This window comes from Oryzias latipes, chromosome 17 (assembly GCF_053564925.1).
Source record: "Oryzias latipes strain Hd-rR chromosome 17, Olatipes_Hd-rR_3.1".
NCBI classification, from domain to species: Eukaryota; Metazoa; Chordata; class Actinopteri; order Beloniformes; family Adrianichthyidae; genus Oryzias; species Oryzias latipes.
Window position 1 is genome coordinate 31,582,983 of NC_136253.1, and position 20,659 is coordinate 31,603,641.

The following is a 20,659-nucleotide window of genomic DNA, read 5'->3' on the forward strand; positions in this document are numbered from 1 at the left end:
CTTCGGCTTAATTTAAGATAATAAAACAGCTAGTAAGGATACTTAAAATCCTTTCAGTGAGAGCATTTATTTTCCCCGTTAGATGGGCTTGACAAACATGAAAGCACGTGAGATTTGGTTGAATTCTATTTGATTTGAGCTCACATCCCTGTAGCGCTGCCTCCAACGAACAGTCAAAGCCGTCCTCTTTTGTCTGGTGAATGTATAACTCTATTGTAACTAGCCCCTACATGAACCACAGGTATTCTGCAACAGTACACTCCTCTCCTGGTGGGAGGTTGCGCACACATTATCAGCTATAATCCTCTTATTTCCTTTCTCCTTTTAAAAATTTGTTTCTCCCTTTCACCTCATCAAAGGTGGGTAGTATTTCTGCTTGTCGTCTGGCAGCTGCAAGCTCGCAATTCATTTTGGGAGCTCCAGGAGCCTCAAGATCTATAAAAACACAAACAAAACATGCTGCCAAAAATACAGAATACCTTTTTTCTATTTATTTTTCTATGTGCTGCTCGTCTCCACCATCTGAATCACAGAAATATCTGGCTAACAGTGAATGCTTTGAAGGTTTTAGTCCTCCTCAAATGTGCTGTTTTCCTTCTCATGTGCTTCGTCAAGGTTTCTCCCTTGTGCGTCTGGATTGTAGATGCCGGGAGAGAATCTGCTACAAAGAGAATTGCAGATCGACTTCAGCTTGACAGTAGATGAATATAGTCAAGCCTAAGAGGCTAAACTCTGCTGCCTGCACCTCAACATATGTATGAGGCACATTTAATTTAGCATGCAGCGTGGAGAGGCAAAATTGCACTTTGGCACAGATTCCGAATTTACATCTTGAAATGAATGGAGAAAGGCTATTTTGCTGCTTCACAGTTGGGAAAGATCCATACTACATGTGGAAGTCAGAAATTAAATACAGCACATGTAAATCAGAGGAACATGAGTGTGGTTTGGATGACAAAGCAGACAGACAAGACTTTCCAGCAGGCGGCTGCTGTTACTGTCCTCGCCAAGCATCACGCCTTGGCTGTCTGGTAAACAGACACCCCCGGTGTGCTTTTTCCTCTTTCCTCTTCCTTTTCCCCTGATTATCAAGACAGGAGACACCAAACGCACATCGATTAACAGATTAATTAATTCATCAATTAAAACAAGAGACGTTATATTAGGAGGCAGGCAGGAAGTGCAGATGTTGTGGATTGATAACAACCAAAAAATAGCACAGTTATCAGGAAACCCATCTTCCACCTCCAGCTAATCGAGCTTGATCATCAGCATGAAGCAGGGAACAAGCCCAAAAGCCCACGTGATTTTTTATTTATTTTTTACTTTAGCTTAGACAGTTTATAACATTAAAAAGGCATGTGAAACACACAAAAGCCAAAATAAACCCTGTGAGGGTCCACAATCAGTCAGCAGGACAAAGTTGGTTTTGCTTGGAAGCTGTTTTATTCCTTTTTGTCCTTTCACCTTTTTTTTTTTTTTTTTAAAGAACAAATAAGCTTTTGTCTACCAAAAGAATAATTTAGACCCAACCAAAATAAAGTAATCAAACGAATCCACCTCCTGGTTAACCCTGGGAAGCTTTAAAGCTCCGGACAAGTCCATACCACATACACAAAGGGGGCCAGGGAACCAATTAAACAAATATTTTTAACCAATTTATTGTGACTATAATTGAAAAAAATAAAGAAATTGATAAACAAAATCTTTTACATAATTCACATCTCCAACATAAACCAAATAAATACCTTTATAAACAAAATAATGTCCATAATCACCTGCAAATCACCTTAAAAGAAAATAAAGATGAGAGCACCCAAAATAACCTCCCCCCATATTAACACCCAATTAGTGATGAGTCCACTCCAAACCTAATTTTTACATGTTTCTTGGCTGCATTCAGTGTTCATCCCTGTTCAAACTGACTTTCTGAGTCAGCTTTGGATGTTCTGAGAGCTTTTTTGCTTCCTCTCTCTCTGCTACAAAAACATGCACATTTATTTGATGGCTTATCCTAAATAAAGCTTTGGGTCTGAGTGAGAGATACGATTTCTCATCTGGATGTGGGACAGTCAAGAACTGAGAACTAGTTTGCACAACTTTTCACCCGATGACAAACCCGAAAAGATTCCAGTTAACCATTTTCCAGACATCATTTTAAAACACTGGCTTTTTCTCAGGAATCTGGCCATCAAAGTTTCAAATCAATTAGAGTAATGTACATTTAATTTGTGTAATTCCAGACTGGGCTGAGATACAAATGATAAGCAAAGAATGCAACATGCTGCAATTACCCCCAACCACGTGTTTGGATGTGATTAGGCTATTAGCTCGGCGCATGGTAACAGTCAGTTTCTCCATTCAGGTGCAGGCTTGTTAACACTGAGCAGATGTTTCTGTCAGTTCAAACCACCATGTGCAAAGCCTTTGTGAATGAAGCAGCCAGTGACTAAGAGGATCTAGCCAGCAATGAAACCAATAGATGATTTCTGCAGGATTTATTTTAAAGCTAAAACATCGCACAGCTGCTGTTGAAAGTGGGAAATGCATACATTTGTAAATGTGGCCATTCATTAGAAATGAATTAAGCCATATACGACTAATGAATTATGTCATAAACGTTTTGAAAAGTAAAATTATGCCTGTGCACTAATTAACTAGTGCTAGGAATAATGCAATAGAAAAGTAACTGATTACGTTTTACAAAATTGTAAGATATTTATTGGTGTTCTTGTACATTTTCAGCATTGCACTGTTTGGCCAATCTGTAATTGTTGTATGAATTATGAATTTGTTCTATATCATCATTACAGCCCAATGCTTTTAAAATTAGCCTTAAATTATAATCAGTTTTTTTCATTTATTTATAAGTGTTTCGATTCATACAACCAAAAGCTGTCTGTTTGTTGTTGTGAGTGGAATGATTAAACCTCAGAGAAATTAGGCTCTGCTGTCACTCTCTGTTTGTCTAAATAGTTATGGTATATTTAGCATCATTTTCTTTATAGATCAAAATGACAGAAGTAAGGGATGGCCCTCCAGTTACACTTTATACTTCCTGTGTGAGCATAAACTCTTCATCAAGTTCATCAAGTTGTTTTGTTTAGTGAACCTCTTTAATCTTTGTTTTTTTAGTTGTAAGGGCAGAAAATGAATCCTTTACATATTACATATTAGAGATGTAACGCTTCCCTTTCCCGAAAAATCTGTTCAAACTTCGATTTTTGGGTCACATTCTTGGGTTGTTTTTGATTTAATTTAGATTCATAAATAAATAAAAACTACGAATTCTTTATTTTTTATTTTCATTTGTTAATAAGCAAGTTACAATGAATAAAATAAACGTTCAGTTGGCTTTTACCGAGCATAGTGTAATGTAGGAAGACAATAAATCCTTAAATTTAGCATATATTTATTATTTAAATATATATAAATATACGATAGTATATTTATGTTTGCAATATTTAAATAAAAAAAACAACGTTGAATAACAATACCAAGAAATCTGTAATCTGTTTGAGATTTGCACAGCAGTCTTTGTGTTTCATGTCAGATTACCATTAATTCATTAAAGGCTGCCTTTATGAAAAATTATCCTGCATGCTCAACTTTGCATAATAAATATAAATGCACCTTTTTGTTGCTTACAAAGTCTTTTTTTTTACTTTTACATAAAGAAAGGACTCCTTAGTAGGACACTGGCAGTAAACCTTTTTTACGTTTACCCTCACAGACAAAATCTAGTTCACACGACTGCCTGCCAATACCGGTCACAAATTATAGTGTGTGGCAAAGGATGTCACATTTCACTCCCTATCTTTAAGGAAAAAAATAACTCCTTCCACTTAAAAAAAAATCTGTAACCACTTTGGAGTTTAACACACATGTAAACCATTAAATGTGCAGTCTGTGGACTTCTATGGCAGAAAGGTTCGGATAAAAAAAAAAAGGTAATGTGGAAATATGTATGAAAAAAACAGCAATAAAATGAGAGAAAATAAAACATTTCTTAACTTTTTTCAGTGTAACAGCAGCTCCGGCTAATTTATAGCTGTGTTTTATGGCATGAAACCCATCAGCCTCTGTCACAGATGAGTTGCAGTACAGGGGGTCTGGTCTGCTACAAGCTGGATGTACTTAATAAAATAGCTGCAGTGTGGGAGAAATTTAAACCCCGGCCATATTTCTGTTTACCTCTGGTTGTTCATAGCATGGACCCTGCAAGATTTTTGAAGGGAAACAGGTGCAAAAAAAGCTGCAAAATCCTGTTCTTGTTTCAGAAAAAAGTACAGACAAATTTGCATTTTACTTCTTTTCTCTGTAGGCTCTGGATGCTCTGCCATCAGTAAAACCAATTGCCACTCTGTCATGGTTTAATCCCCCATGTAAACAGTTTTAATCAAGTCTTCAAAACTTGGATGAATTGCTTTCTTTTTGTACACCACTTTTGCTCATATTTTGATTTTCAATATTTTCCTTTACAGATCAGCTCTTCTCTTTCACTGGTCGACTTTTTGTCTGTTATTTTCCTGTTATTATTTACTCTAAATCTACCCCTTCTTTGCTCAGGTAAGTAAACTCACTAACAGACATTTATATATATAAAAAAGCAAGTAGAAATGGATAACCTGAGCTTGCAACAGTTTTTCTTGTTTTCCTAGCTTAAAACTCTAAAAAAGAAAAAAAAAAGAAAAACAAAATAAAATCATACTACTGTACTGGAAACATTACAAGAAAAATGAAGAGCATATTTCACAGACATGGATTAAAGTAATCCTGTTCTAATACACTGAAAAGAGTTACTTTAGCATCCTGTCTGTACATGAAACCAATCCTTTACATGGTAAATTTCAGAAGCATCACCACACAACAAATTTGGAGACCAAAACAACAGCAAAGCGTCGCATCGCCCTCCATGCCGATTTACATCCACTTGTTTATGTAGGATCCATGATTCACGTGGAACCATGAAGGGTGAGCTTTTTTCTTTTTTTTCTTTTTTGATTTGCTATGCATTTGGTTTGAACTTTCAACAAAATTAAATCAAAAGCCTCCGCTCCCTATGTGCTTTTTTTCCCCCTCTATCACATCTTTAATTTGCTTCATATATTAATCTATTCTCTTTTATCCATTCCAGATGATATCAGACTTTCTCTCTATCCCTGTGGCCGCCTTAGCAATTAAGTGTTGCCACAGTGTGAGTTCTGGCTGAAGAGAAAGGATTATTTGTTGAATCATAGTGTCCCTGTCAGATACATTTTCTTTCACATTTAAGGCATTTAACTGACTGTGCAGAGACAAATACAATGGAAGCAGTCATCATATTGCCATCTCGTTCTCTGTCTTTGCACTGAAAACGCAACTCTGAGTGTTACAATCACGATAATATTTTATTACCATATGATCTAAAAGGCATTTTTATAATTGAACACCTCTGACTGCATGCATGGCAGTCTGTCCCAATGTTAAATATCTAAATGTTCAGGTCTTTTATGACTGCAAAGTGTTTGCAGAAGACCCTGCTGTTCGTATTTCAGCAAAAACTGGGATCAGTGATTACTATTGTGATGGATATGAACAATATTTGCATCCCTTTAATTATCCAGAGCTCAGCCAGCGATTCTCAGCTCGGCTGTCCTTGACTCATATGTTGCCTTGATTCTGCTGGCATGGTGAACTTTGATGTGAGAACATTGCCCCCTGCTGATTCTCCTTTGTACAATTCTGACAGCCTTGATAAATGAGTGACAGCAGACATGTGGCCTGGTGTCACCTGAACACCACAAAACAATCTCCCTCAGCTTTGACAAGCTTTTATTTCTGTTCTCTTTATTCTCATGCCTCAACTCTGGCTGTTTGTTTGTTTTTTTATCTGCAGGTTTATTGCATTTCTTTTTTTTTTTTTTGCCCTGAGCATGCTTCAGATTTGGATTTAGTAATTAAAAGCATACAGGACACAAAGGACTTCTCTGAGCGTTCATTACAGATGGGGAAAAGAGCACTAACTGGGACACTGTGCACTGAGCCATCACCATTCCTGAAAACTGGGCTTATAACTTTAAATATGTCTCTGCTACATTAAATATTCATGAATCGAATATGCATATTAAAGTGGTGTTTATTTAGGGTTTGAAAGTAAACGTGCTGCATTGATGTTACTGAAACTTATTTTTTTACACACAGAGACAGACATTTTCTGCAACCAGATTGTGTTCAAGTTGGTGATTGAAACACTGTGTCGGTTAAATAGGTTTTCATTAGAAGACGTATTGCAAGCTACGGATGGTTATTAATGCATATGCAGCCGGATGAGAGCTTTTTCCACACCCGGCTCAGACGTCTGGAGCCTTTCACAGGCAAAATGTCACACAGAGCACTCATAAATGTGAGGCTCTGCCATCAGAGGGTGATTAAGAAAAATTATTACCAGTGCTAAGAGCAGCTCTACAGTTGGTATAAATTCAAGTTTATTTTTAAAAAAGAAAAGAAAAAAGCTCCTGCTTTAGTGCAAGTTGTTTGTTTCACGGTGGGATATCGCTCAGTAACATCGCTCAGTTGACATGTGTCAAAGCTTTGAATACCACAAGACTCTTGTTTTATGTGAGCCAGAAAAGGCTCCGTAATTAAAATTTCATGCAGTCCTACAAAGCTGAGTCATACAACATAATAGATGGATGGATCTCAATGAATATTAAAAAAAAAGGCTGTTGGGAGAAATTGGTATTCTGATAGCAGCCCTGCTTTGAACTGATGATTATCTGCATTCACATATTGCACTATGTCAGACGAAGGCCTTCAATTAGCCATCAGTTCTTTTCAGTTTGCTCTTTCGTGCCACCACTATTTATGATCTTTGTCATCACTAAAGGCTGTTTCCTGCCCGTGGCTGCAGAAATCCCTCCTGGTGTGAATGGAATCAGCCCTGCTGTGAACAAAGTGCAGAATAAATGCTAGGCAGGATTCAGAGATGTGGGCTTCCAACGCCCGATGCTACCTACGTCGTGCTAGATGTGAGGAACCAGAAGCTGAAGTGTCAACCGCTCTGTCTTAGAAAAAAACAGAGACCCCAGTGAAGAGATGAAACACTTATAAAGCTTTGATTCGCAGCCTTGTACTGGCGCGGCTCCACGCAGGCCCCCAGCGTGATGCTTGTTGGCTCACCAGGTGTTCTAAACTGAGGTGAGCTGCAGATTGAATTTAGCTTTGCCTTCTATCCTGCAAAGGTACTCGGAATAGTGTTTTTTTTTTGCATTCAAAATAGGCCAGTCACATTAGTTTGGCTAAACTATAAAAACGCCAGCTTTGTATTTATGCGGGTGGTTTCTGACTATTTCTTTTTTTTTTAGAACTCACAAGTCCTGCCTTGAGAATTTCTTTTCTGAGGGTAATAAGGCACCAGCAGTTGGCCTCATATTTTGCAACTCAATAATCAAACTCATACTGAGAAGTTGAGGAGCATCACTGGTCTTTTGTGTGTGTCTGTGAATTTGCCAAGTGAAGGGTTTTTATTCCACGCTATTATTATTAGGATTGTGCTGCGGTTTACGGGGTGCCAGGCAAATAAAAGAACATATTTCAGAGCCAAAAGCAGGCCAGTGGGAGTTTGCTTTTAGTGAAATGGAGCTAAATGCCAGTCTGCAGCTACCCTGCCTCTGCTCAGCTAGCGTGTTTTGCTGGGTCAGCTAATAACCTTCCAGGTCGACTGGATTTATGGCAGGCTTCATGCTGAACTTGACAACTGCTACAAAAAGTGAAGGCTCTTTTACAGAATGTGTTGAAATAACTGGAATGTTATGCTGCAGGAGAAACAAAATGAATGTCTGTTGTTGCATTGTTAAAGGACTCTATTAAAAAAATTCAAACAGTCTCTTTTTTTTCCGAAATTGTGCCAGTTTTGAGCCAATCCGTGCAGCGACACATCTAAAATGTGGACTCCTCAACCTTTTTATGGGTTTTATTAAAATACAGAAGCTCTGCCACAAGCTCTGCTTTTAAAACATAATAATTTCCTTTTTATTATTTACAAACACCATTTTAATTCTATAATATTGAAATTTTAGTGGGTGGCAGGGTCATGCAATGGAGCATAGCATTTATACATGGTTCCAATCGCTTTAAGTAAATTATAATCCAAGTTCAAATTCAAAAATTAAACACATTATTTCCATAAAATGCATTTAATTCAAGCTAAAGGGCATCTATGAATCATTACAGTGGCAACAGGTAAAGTTATATTCAATGTGTGCATTGCATTTAACTACAAAAAGGAGAGTGCAATGATTGCAAAAGGACAAATCATGGGAAAGGAGTGCTTCTTAAAAGTAAAGATGCAGTTTCATCGAAGACATATACCGCAATGAAAGTTGTGTTTTTTGTGTTTTTAACATGTTCTTGTGTCATTTTTCTCCAAGTTACTCAAATTGTTGTGAATCAGGAGCAGATGAAAAACTGACATTTAGAAAAGAGCGTATGTGACGAAAAAATACGCTATCCACTCCATTTTGATCCGTCCACTTGCAGACAATTAGACCCATTGCCATCTTTGTTTTGTGTATGTTTATTTTTTTATGAAGCCAATCGAGATTTGGGCTATACAAATAAAATTGAAAATTGAAATTGAATTGAAATTGAATTTTTCTTAGCTAGCATCTGGCTCAAAACTGTACAAATGGGCAGCTCCAATTTTGCTCGTCATTTTTGTTCCACTGGTGTCAGGAGGTTGGGGGTGTGAGGGGTAGTAAGCTAGCAGGAATGCGTGTAAACTCCTGCTGCTCTGCAGAAATTATGTTCTAAACCACAACACAGGTTTTGTTATTTTGGCTAAAAAGAGCATAATTGCAGGACCACTGGGAATGTTTTTTAACTTAGCATTTATGTATTTTATGGTTTATCATTTGCATATTTTTACCCTTTTATTAAAGGGTATATATTTATATTTTGATATATACAGTGCCTCCCTTGAGGTATTAGCTACAGTGTTGTCTACTATTTCATGTTTGCCTTTTATTGTTACTACTTTTAGTCTGCTGTGTTATTAACTTTGAATTATTTTAACCTATGTGTATATTTGTATTTTATGTCAAGGTGTGCTATAAAAATAATGTGATTTATCAAAAGATAATCGGAGTGGGTCTTTAATGTTTAAACGACTGTAGGGTAAATAAAAATTTGTATTCCTATCAGAGCAAAATAAATAAATAAAATTTAGATTTATCCTGGTGAGAATTTGGCTAATAGTTAATCCTCTGATTATTTGCATTACTGTTTTTGTCCCAGCCATACCTTACACTTAATGGAAATTTGTCCATCCAGTCCAAATTTGTTTTGTGAATTTGGAGAGAAGAAAAGAAAAATGTCTTTCTTGTCCCCCTAATGCAGACCATAAAGTCTGTATGTTTTTACAGTGGACTCTGGCAGGGATGTGCTTTGGCATCGTTTCTGTTTATACATTTTGTGGACAGAATTTTCATGTGCCGAAGAAAATTTTAAATTTTTCATCTCTGCTTTTGCAGATGATTTTCTGTTAGACCTTCAGTGCACTGTATACTGGACCTCCAGGGTGGAGGTAATGGTTCTTAAACCAAAAAGGTGGATTTCTCCACATAGACATAGATGTAGGACTCTTGCCCCATGTAGAGAAGTTCTAGTCTTTTCCATAAGTGAGGGAAGGATAGAGCATGAGATTGACAATTAGATAGGTGCAGCGGCAGCAGTAATGCGGTCGCTGTATTGATCTGTTGTAGTGAAAATGGAGCTGAGGCGAATGGCAAAGCTCTCAATTTACTGGCCAACATTCCTGCTCTCATCTTTGGTCACAAGCTTTGTATCATGGCCGAAGGAACCAGATCCCATTTGCAGACGTCTGAAATAAGTTTCTTATGCAGGGTAGTTGATCGCACCCTTAGAGATCAGATGAAGAGCTCAACCATCCAGGAGGAGCTCAAACTCAACACATTTTTGTGAAGAGGAACGTTTGGACATCTCTGCTAGATGGATGGATGGATGGATGGATGGATGGATGGATGGATGGATGGATGGATGGATGGATGGATGGATGGATGGATGGATGGATGGATGGATGGATGGATGGATGGATGGATGGATGGATGGATGGACGGTTTGATGGATTTTATACTATATTCCTTTGATTAAAAGAAGTTATAAATCAAGAACTTATGGATACTTTTGTGCATCCTTTCAAAACTAGCAAGCAATGTTGGCACAGACGCTAAACACCAAATTACAAAAATGTTTTCTATGCCTAAAAATCCTAAATCTTTATTCTTCAAACAATGCGAAACAATTAAAAAAAACTAGCACATTTTTAAAAAGAGATGGTTGCTGTGTCCTAATACCACACATCTGTAATTCAAGTAATAGTAACATTGACAATCTTAGTTTTTTGTTGTTGTTTTTTTTATAATTGGGATCATGCCCAAACTTAACCTTTGGAAATTTTGGAGAGAAAAAAAAGAAAAGAAAAAGAAAAAAAAGTACAGGATTGGAAATCAGAGAGGAAAATTATTTACTGATGGCATATATGTAGTTTTTTGTTAATTTTAAATTAACATCTAAAAGTTGGATGGCTTTTGGTGTTAATGTGTTTATTCTAATGATTATCTTAATAAAAAGTAATGATTTCTTCATTTGCAGAAGTATATTTGCTTTCGTAACAGCAATTTAGTAATTACTGTAACTCAGAAATTACATTGTTGATATATTCTCTAAAATAATAATAGCAGGTTTACAATTCCTGAGAAAATGCATATGTGAGTTAAAAAAAAAAGCTAAAACAATTTCAAAAAAATAATCGAACCAATTACCTAGTGGTGCATTAGCTAAATAACTTGAAAAATGATCAAAAATTGAAATCAGATATTTAATTCTAAATAAATAAATAAATAGCTTTATTTTTGCTTTTTTTTTTTTGTTTTTTTTAGTTTTTTAAAGTTAGTAAAATCAACGAAATATTTGGGCTTCTTTTATTTTGCTAAAAGCTTTGGCAGGAAGTGACATCATTCTCATCGGTCCAATCAGCTGTGAAGTTACTCGGACTCCGCCACAACAAAACAAGCGTCAAGATAATCCCTGAAAACATTACTACATGATTTGCGAGAGTTTATTGTGAGGACTTTTTAAATTACTCTTTATCTGTATCTTAAGTTTTTTCCCCAAAAAGAATTAGGGACTTTTGTTTAAAAATTCAACTCAAGTAGAGACGATTTGAGGGCTCAGCAGCCACTAGCAAACGTTAGCATCATTAGAAGCAGTCCGGATAAAAGTTCACTTTAAAATAAATTGTAGGACTTTATTATACTGTAGACAAAATTGCATGATATTGAAAGCCGTTTTGGGTATACATCGGTAAAGTAGTGAAATTTCAGATCTGATGTATTTACCTTTATTGGTTCATTTCCGTAAAATTCAAGCTAGCCAATCCAAGGTAGCTTAGCTGGTCCGTGAACGACAACAGCCACCAAACTGGAACACACATTGGACTTAGTTGGGTTCAAATCGGGTCCGGCAGGTTCGCTGACCCCTCAGAAAAAGATGAAGAAGAGGAAGGAGCTGAATGCCTTGATCGGACTCGGGGACAGTAAGAGAAAAAAGACCAAAAAGGGGTCCGGTCACAGACTTCTTCGTACCGAACCACCGGGTTCAGAGTCCGATTCGAGTTCAGAAGACGACTTCAATCATCTGAACAGCGGAGCTAACTTTGGAAAGTAAGTGACTTTATCACATTCTGACATTTCATTGTTGGACACTATGATCGTTGTATGAAACACAATGTTTAAAAAAACAAAAGCAATAGTAAATAATAACTTTGCAAAATTGGCATTTTGCACTTTACATTCATTGTAAAGTATTTTTGCTAATATATATATATATATATATATATATATATATATATATATATATATATATATATATATATATATATATATATATATATATATATATAGTAAACCTGCAGTTATTATTTTATTATTATTATTATATATAAACCATACAATTTCCAAAATTGTAATTACTACATTGCTGTTATGAAAGCAATTATACGTCTGCATATATATATATATATATATATATATATATATATATATATATATATATATATATATATATATATATATATATATATATATATATACACACACACACACACACACACACACCAATACAGAGATTATATTCACATGAAATATTTCATTATCATGATTTCAAAGAAACAGTTGGTTTAATTATTAATATTATTTAAGTGTTCAGAATCTGGGAATTTGCATCCATAGGGCAATATAACATTTTAAACTACTATATAACTACTTTTATTAGTAAATAGTTCATGTTGTTCTTTTTTTTGTTTTGTTTTTACCCTGAAATATCTTTTTATTTTCATTATAATGTTGTGTATGCATGGCAGCCTTTAATTAGCTTTTGTAGAGGAGTTAATGAATTAATTATTAGGTTTTTCACTTGTTTCATGTCATGTTTCTGTGTTCTTTCTCTTTACAGGAGAAATTACAGTCAGTGCTGCAACGTGTGCTACCCTTTGTTTCTGTTTATCATCCTTGCTGCTTGTGTCATGGCCTGTGCTGGACTCATATGGATGCAGATTGCTTTGAAAGAAGATCTGGACTCCATGAAAGAGAAGCTGCACAGCAGTAAGTTTACCACACCAAAAGATAAATTATAAAAGCTTCTAACATGGCTGCTCTTAAGATCTAAAGGAGCTGCATAATGTTGTTCTATGCTCGTCAAATTTCTGTTTTAAAACCTATAAAGTTGTAAAACAATCCTTGATGTTCCTCTGAAACAGCTGTTTTGGGTGATTCCCCTCCCGGTTACAGCCAGCTCATCTCAAATAAAACCTCTCACCACATCTGTCTGTCTTTTATTGTTATTCTTTTGTTTATTGTTCTAAATGCACAGAAACTTGAGGTGCGGTCAAATTTGTAAAGAGTCAAAAGGAGTCGACTGTTCCAGCGTTTTTTTGTGAAGCTATTTCTTTAATGTGAAAAATGCGAGGATATTTACATAAAAATAAAGACAGCCTAAGGTTAAATATTAGCATTACAGAGCAAAACGTATGCAGGTATTTGCTGTTAACTTTTGTGTGTTCAGAGTAATACTGGAACAACCTGTAAAACAAGCTATTCGTAACTAGCCTTCTGCACGTCCCAGTTAAGTCATTGGGTTTAGTTTTTGGCCTAAATTCTTGATTTAGGTCAGTAAAGGCAAAACACATCTATCAGCTGAATTTATAAGATCATTAAGGTCTGGTTTTTCCAGACGCCATGAAATAAAAGCATCCTCCAAACAAATTGGTCAATTGAAGGTTTAGGATTAACTGTTGCAAAGTCATTCTCAGATGCTCAGATTTTGACCTTTTAGAGAAGTGTTTACTGTAAATCTAGAGGTATACATCTACCCGAAATACAAGTCCTTTAGGTTTGTTTAAAATTTCAGCAAAAGAATCGGAAAAGGTTTAGCAAAACTTTTCACATTCTATTCTTTTACTTTCTTTGTTTTGCAGTGGAATCCACCCAGAAACTGTCATCAAGTGAAATCCTAAAATTAAACGAGGACCTGAAGAACAAGGAGAAAAAGCTGGAAAACATTGAGAATGGAGACAACGGGTTAAACAAGCTGTGGTCTAACCTAACAGAAATGAACCGAAAGGTTGGTCGTTTTCTCCAGTCAAAGGTTTGGCGTCTTTCGTTGCACAAACGCAGACGATCAACTGAATCATTCCTGTAACGAACGGTTGCTGTGGTTCAGTGTCTTTGCTTTAGATCTATAATTTAATGAGATCAAAAACTTCTTTGCAAATTTGAATTGCAGTGACCTCCTGTTATTCAGAAACTAAACACTTTCTGTCTATTCCATGTAGACAGATAATTAAGATAATGGAGATTTATAAGAAGCTTTCATCTTTTTACAGTATTGTATCACCTGAGTTAGAATGTTGGATGTTTAATTTAGCCTTTACTATTGCTGTTTTTGTCATTTGCATGTAACCAATTCCTTTTGATGCATAAGGTATTTTTTAAAAAACAGCAATTGAAGTTGAATCTCAGAGGTTCATTCAAGTTTTCCCCACACAGATCAGTGTGCTGGACTCTGCTGTTTCCCATTTGAAGGCCAACCTGAAATCAGCTGCTGATTTAATCAGCCTTCCCACAACCGTGGAAGAGCTTCAGAAGGTAAATCCAACATTACCTAAGGGGAAAAAAGGAGATTGGTATTGATTCCTGTAACTTATTTCCCTGAATCTTTTGTGTTCCAGAGTGTTGCAACAATTGGCAGCACACTAACCAGTGTGCAACATGATGTGAAGACTATGCAGACTGCTCTTGAAAGTCAGAAGAATGAGGACACCATGGAGAAGACTGTGGTACCTTTAAGTCACAATTTTTTATCAGATTGATTTCTAGCAACTTTGCTCGACTAGCAGTTACCCCAAAGCTCCCTAAATCTCATATTACACATTAATAACATCCACGCTTGATGTCCAGAAGTTTTCATCCACCCACTGATTGAAACATTAGCGTAAAGTACTGAGAACTAAAGAAAACTGAGACCAGAGCTTGAATTACAGGCCTTCTGATTCATACATAATTGCTTTACTTCCTTCCTGCTTTGCCTAGAATTAGCTTTGTTTCTTTGTTAATAATTCAAGGCTTTGAAAGCCATGCTTCCACCAAGTGCTATGGAAGAACTGGATGTGACACAGTGTGCATGCCCAGTTACAAAAACGTTATGAAAGCATTTTATACCGTTCCAATTTTTTGGGTTTTTTTGCCTCTTTGTTGGATTTTGTTACATTGATAATGAAGCTTAATGCAGCAGTTCAAGAAGTAATGTCAGTCAAAACCACGAGAGGCATTGTATGGGACACACACACTAGCTGATGGTTTTATCTCCATAGCAACCATTTTACGTTTCGGCTGCCTGAGGGGGGGGGGGGGGATCTGTGCAATTTTTAGAAGATTTGGCAAAAGTGAACTTATGGATTTTCCTTGGAGAAAGGTTTTTGCAGAGATTCTTAATATAGTCCTATCATGTTTTCTATTGTTTCGTTCAGTTTATTTACAATATCATGGTGTGCGAGCAAGAAATGAACGGCACCTTTTTCAAGCTCGCCACTTACGCTGTTCAAAATCTTTTTTCACAAGCAGCTTGCCAATAATGCTGGAGGAGTTAGGAGGCGATAGCTTCAAAACCCCAGGAGGAGTTTTCAGTCAGTTTTGGCTGATACTAAAGGTGTTGGCAGCCTCTTCCTGAGGCTAAAGGTTAACAGAACTTTGGTTATTATCGTTGATTTAACCTGGAAGCATGTGTGTGAAATTTCATGAAGTTTGCTTAAACAAAACTTTTTTTTTTTTTTTCATATTGGGGGAAAAAATTAGCAAATTGTGAAATTTAACATTTTGCCACTAAATGGCTCGAGCCGTGGATCCTGGGACCTGCCCATAATAATTTCCTTTGGATATCCCTGACATGTATGGATTTTGAAAAAGAAAAAAGAAATTTTTGAGCCCCATGAGAAATTTTGACCCTGTTCATTGTTTTTTTTACATTTTTTTTATTGGCTTTGGTGGCTGTGATGTCATCATTCGAGGGATGAGCTCGTTCTCTGTGCAAATTCACTTTTACTGGGTACTAGGTGTAAGCAGATTTTGGTGAAGTTTCGAGGTCGAGGCAGCGCCGACATTTTGCTCAAAGGCGCACTAAGAAAGAAGAAAATCTAGAACTCCCTGGTGGTTACAGTCCAGGACTGCTGGGAGACACAATTAGCCGACATTCCAATAGAAATTCAAAATGCAGGCTGGTTTTAACACAATGTTTCTGGTACTACAAGCTTTTTTATGTCTATTTTACTATTCCATTTCTGTTGTCAATTGACAATATGGTTCAAAATGTTTAAAACAAACCTGTTAAGCTGTTAATGTTACCGAGCAAATCTGAAAAATCACATGCGGCGTTCTTTATGCATAAAAATGAGGCTCATGGAAAAAAAGCGCCAGATGCTGCTTTGCTTATTTATTATTGATGCCTGCATACATGGATGACTGTCTACAGAAAACATAGAGGAGTGCATTTACTTCTTTAAAGCAATCAAGATGATTGTTGCTTTTTCTGTAGCGGGGCGTTTATGCATTTGTTTCATTAAAACCTGAAGTTAATGTAATTACATACATGAGAATTCTGACGGCTAGTTGATCTGTGGCATGGATCATACCAAAAGGCAGTGTTTGTGGTTATTACAGAGGCAAGGATAGTGTGTTAACCTATATTTGCAAGTCCTTTGTTTTTGTTTTTTAAATCAAATTGCTGAAGTAAAAAAGAAAGTGAAAGGAGGTTGCCATGTAATTTACACTTTATGTAACATTTTTTGTAGTCAATTTAGGAATTTTAAATGTGTCTTCTGACATTTTGGAATACTTGATAGCTCTAAACACTATTTTCTGTTCACAACCCAAGTATTAAAATGAATGTAGTTTGTTTGCACCTGTGCCTAAAGCTGTACTGCAAGTCGATGTTTTTCTGTGTTTGCATAGGACATAACGGATCTTAGAAAAGTCATGACTGAAGTTAATAAGACAGAGGAGAAGCGCCACACTTGGACCGATGAGCAGATCCACCTCCTCCTGTCTACTGTGGCAGAACTTCATCAGAGAGTGGCCTTTCTGGAGAACGGGTCCGAACGCAGCGTGAGTCCGTTGTAAAATGATTGGTTTCAGAGGAATACGTACATTTTAAGTGATGATAGAGATGGAGGCGACTGACTAAAAGCACTTAAATAGGCAAAGACTTGACCCAGTCACGGGATCACGTTAAATGTTTCAGGGCTTCAACATTAAAAGTCAAAAAGGTGGTCTTTATCCATTAGTTTGGACACATTTTAGCAAAATGTAGCTTCAAGAAGCTGGAAGCCCTTTTTGGTTAAATCTCTGTGCCTGAAAGGATGGGACCAAAATCCACAATGCAAAGTTTTTATTGAGTTAATTTATTGCGACCAGTTTTTTAAGGATCTTTAAAGAGAAAGGAAACAAGTAAAAACATCAGATATCACATCTTTAACAATCTAATCAATTCTCTGTTAATATTATTTTTAAACAGTCCCCAGTTACCAAACTAAACAGACCTGAGGTTAAATCCAAGCCCTAAAGCAGGACGACCAAAGATAAGCTTTAGCAAATGTAGGAGACTCTCCTCAAAGAGATCCCTTCACTTTCTGGGGAGGCAGATCTGTGGGAGCGAAGAATCTCCTGGCTGTGTCTCCTGTGCTTAGATCAGAATGTACAGTGATCCCTCTTTTATCGCAGGAGTTGCATTCTAAAAATAACCTGCGACGGGTCAAATTCGTGAAGTAGTCAACTTGATTTTTTTTAACAATGATCATAATCAAAATTTAAGGCTGTAAAACTCCTCACTACACACTTTATACACTTGTGTCTGATATTTTGGGACTCTTCTCTCTTGCTTGCGTAAACTCTCAAAGTTCAAACGAAGTCTAGTATTATAGAATAAACTAAAGATGTGCAGATTTATGTAAATTTGGAAACTGAACGCATTCTGTACAGCATGAGTGAGATTGACTGACACTTGTCTACAGCCAATTAGGACCGAACAGGATGCAGTTAAAAAAAAAAAAGCATGTACATTGAACTGAAATAAATCTGTGAAAGATGAAGCACATTATAACATATTGACAACATTTTTAGCCTGATGATCTAAGTCTACCATAGTTTCCACGAGGATTACAATATCCACAGAGCTTTTACAGATTTCCTTCTCAAGGGATGCAAATGTGCTGCTTAGCTTATGGATCGCATTCAGTATGTCAACGTTTGATACTCTTGTTACCCCGAACATGGTTTCTTTGACAGAAGACTAATAAACAAAGAAAAATGTGCATGTTGTTACTGCACTCCATAAAAACGTTTTTATCATGTTTTGGCATGAAGATTTGTTGAGCTATTTGTTAAGTTTTAGCTTTGAACTAGGAACTTCCTAGGAATTTTTTGTAGTGCTTGTTTTGATATATTAGACAGGTTCCAATGGGTTACCAAGAGTTTCATTTGTTTTGTTTTTTTAAATGAGCCACTAAACTTTTGTAGAGTTTGGATTGTAGCTTGTTTGTGGGCTGCCGTTATGCGCCGACCTGATCGAGATACAACATCTGATTCCAATTGAGTCTGAAAATATGTGATCAAATTCAGGCCAGATTTTTGATCACATGATCGGATCAGGACATCTGTACCTAAAGATGGCCTCGTTTTACTTTTGTACTAGGCCTGCACCATAAATCGTAAACTTATCGTTATCGCAATATCAAGCTGTGCAATAAGCATTTTGTAAAAGTCAGTGAAAATTGCGATAAATGGTTATCTTAAATGTTCTAAAACAATCTTATGGTTGCTTGAAGTATTTAACTAATCAAATAAATGCCTTTATGCATTTGACCAATCAGATGGAGCCATTTTATGTTAGATGTTTGCCTCCTATGTAGACGAGGGTCATGTGGATTATAATTTAATTTATGTTGACTCTTATTTAAATTAAACTGTTGCAGTAAAATGGAAATGATGTTTTTGGTAGTTTTGCGATTTGTTTATGTATCCCAAGTTACATCGTCATTGTAATATTGATCATTAATATAGTAAATTGCAAGTTTTCCTCATATCGTGCAGCCCTATTTCGTACCGATATTTTGTTTTCACCTTGATAAATTGATTGTTCTATATCATATTAATTCATTTACAGGGTTTTCTGTTTATTAAAACCAAAATACGGGTTGTTTTTAAAGCTTTTGCTGCTCAATTGGCACAAACTGCCATCAGGTTCTCCCACAAACTCAATATCATTCTGGGTGTAAAACACCTTTATGCTAAAGTCCAACAGTTAGAGTTAAGCTATTGTGTGTAATGCTTGTCTATTTTTATTTTGTTTATTCCAAATACCTAAAATTTTACTGTTTTTTTTTTCTTAGGTGCAGAATAATGGAACAGAAACTTCACCAGAATTTAGCCAACCTTCAGACAACAGGATGCTAAAGGATGCTCCTACAACCACAGCATCTCCTGGTACAGTAATACTGATCAGTTTCTACTAACCGTAAACTGTATTTTCACTGATTCACTGTAATGTTTTTTCTTTTTTCATTCAATAGAGTCCGCTTCACCACTGCTGACGACGAGCAGACGGCCTCGCTTTTTAACTGTACCCCGGCACAAGAGGAATGCGGGGGTAAAATGTTCAAGGAGGGTGTCCCTGCGAGGTGTCAGTTCTCTGAAAGGTAAAACTACCCCATCTTACAGGTTTAAATAAAGTACTTCCTAGACCACCTCAGCCCTAAGGTGGTAATCCAATAAGTGTTGCATTTCACATAAAGTTTTGTTGTTTTGTTCATAGATTTAGAAGACCTGTTTGAGCGAGCCGCTGCAGAGCCTCATTCTCCCGGTCTTACCTACAACGACCTGAAGGAAGTGTTGCAGACGTCGGCTCCCAGCGAACGCACCATGGAGTGCTTCGACAGCAACGGGGACAAGATGTATTCCCTGACAGAGCTGAGAGTGGCCGTGGGTTTTTAAGCACACATTCTATCAGCAGTGAACAGTATTGAAACCCAGACAGGTCTGGAGGGCTGCAAGTTTTTTTTTCTGAAGTTGCTGCATTTTATTTTGTGAATTGGATTTTTGTCATGCTGAATGGGGGGGGGGCAGTGCTGATCTGCTCAATCCTTCTATCCTAAGTTCCATTTTATCTTTTCATCCACCACAAAACATTACCAAATATTTAACTGTAGTGTTAGGAAGTCATGTCTGCTTCTTGTTTAATCGAATTCTGCTTATTTTTAGAGATGCCTGGAGTCCATTTTTCCACCTTCAGTGTCCGACTTTTATCCATGTACTCCTGTTTTTGTCATCTGGATGTAATGATTTAGTGTTTTTCTATAGTAGGATAGAACATAACTGCCAGTTTATGGAGATGCTCCTCACCTATTCACACAACTATGCGGTCCTGCTAACCTGAATCTTTAGATCTGTATTTTGAATGTTTACAAATGACTACTAGAAACACAGTTTTTGTCAGACCTCTGGTGTTTTTATACCTTTTCCTTGTTGATCTTAAATATGAACTTTTATGCTCTTTCTTAAGATGTGACATGCATATTTTCCTAAGTTACAACTGGGATCAAGTATTTAGTCTGCGTCCTTCTCTTTGTACTTTTTCCTGTTTCATATTTGAAGGGCTATACTCGCTTTGAATCTTTGAGGTGCATCCGTGTGAGGCAGATTAAGCAATAAAAATGTAGTTTAGGCAGAAAGCACACCTAACTTGCAGTAACAGGTAGTATAAGAAGCACTGACCATCACCTGTTAGGCGTTTGAATACAAAACTATCCTGGTTCCTTTTGAGCTTTGTAAAAATGTATATTCCCTTGTAAAATGAGTTAAATTGAAAGTTTAATCATTTGTATTTTACTTTGCATGTTGCTTCTTGTGTGACATGAAACATTTGGAAATTTTAAAGTGTGTAATGTTTTTTCCGTGATAACTGACGAGTTCATGCTGCTACTGTACATGGGAGATTTTATGAATGTTTTGTGTTTGAGCACCAATAAAAGAATGTTTAAGGTTTGTTTTTGGTC

The 20,659-nt window shown here is 36.5% G+C and overlaps 1 protein-coding gene across 1 annotated transcript; it reads left to right on the plus strand.

Annotated features, from left to right (window-relative positions):
* The first annotated feature begins 11,014 nt into the window (after positions 1 to 11,014).
* On the plus strand, positions 11,015 to 20,648 carry efcab14 (EF-hand calcium binding domain 14). Its single transcript, XM_004079478.5, has 9 exons — positions 11,015 to 11,723; positions 12,514 to 12,662; positions 13,535 to 13,680; positions 14,106 to 14,204; positions 14,288 to 14,395; positions 16,563 to 16,715; positions 18,998 to 19,091; positions 19,178 to 19,303; positions 19,420 to 20,648. The coding sequence occupies exons 1-9, from the start codon at positions 11,551 to 11,553 to the stop codon at positions 19,596 to 19,598; spliced, it is 1,227 nt and encodes a 408-aa protein (XP_004079526.1). The 5' UTR covers positions 11,015 to 11,550; the 3' UTR covers positions 19,599 to 20,648.
* The last annotated feature ends 11 nt before the right edge of the window (positions 20,649 to 20,659 follow it).

What these genes read in the sequence shown, in the direction of transcription:
- efcab14 (XM_004079478.5), top strand. Translation starts at nt 11,551, where the DNA reads ATGAAGAAGAGGAAGGAGCTGAATGCCTTGATCGGACTCGGGGACAGT. An exon ending in AGCGGAGCTAACTTTGGAAA is followed by an intron (nt 11,724 to 12,513) that starts GTAAGTGACTTT and finishes TTCTCTTTACAG; the next exon opens with GAGAAATTACAGTCAGTGCT. An exon ending in CCGTGGAAGAGCTTCAGAAG is followed by an intron (nt 14,205 to 14,287) that starts GTAAATCCAACA and finishes TTTGTGTTCCAG; the next exon opens with AGTGTTGCAACAATTGGCAG.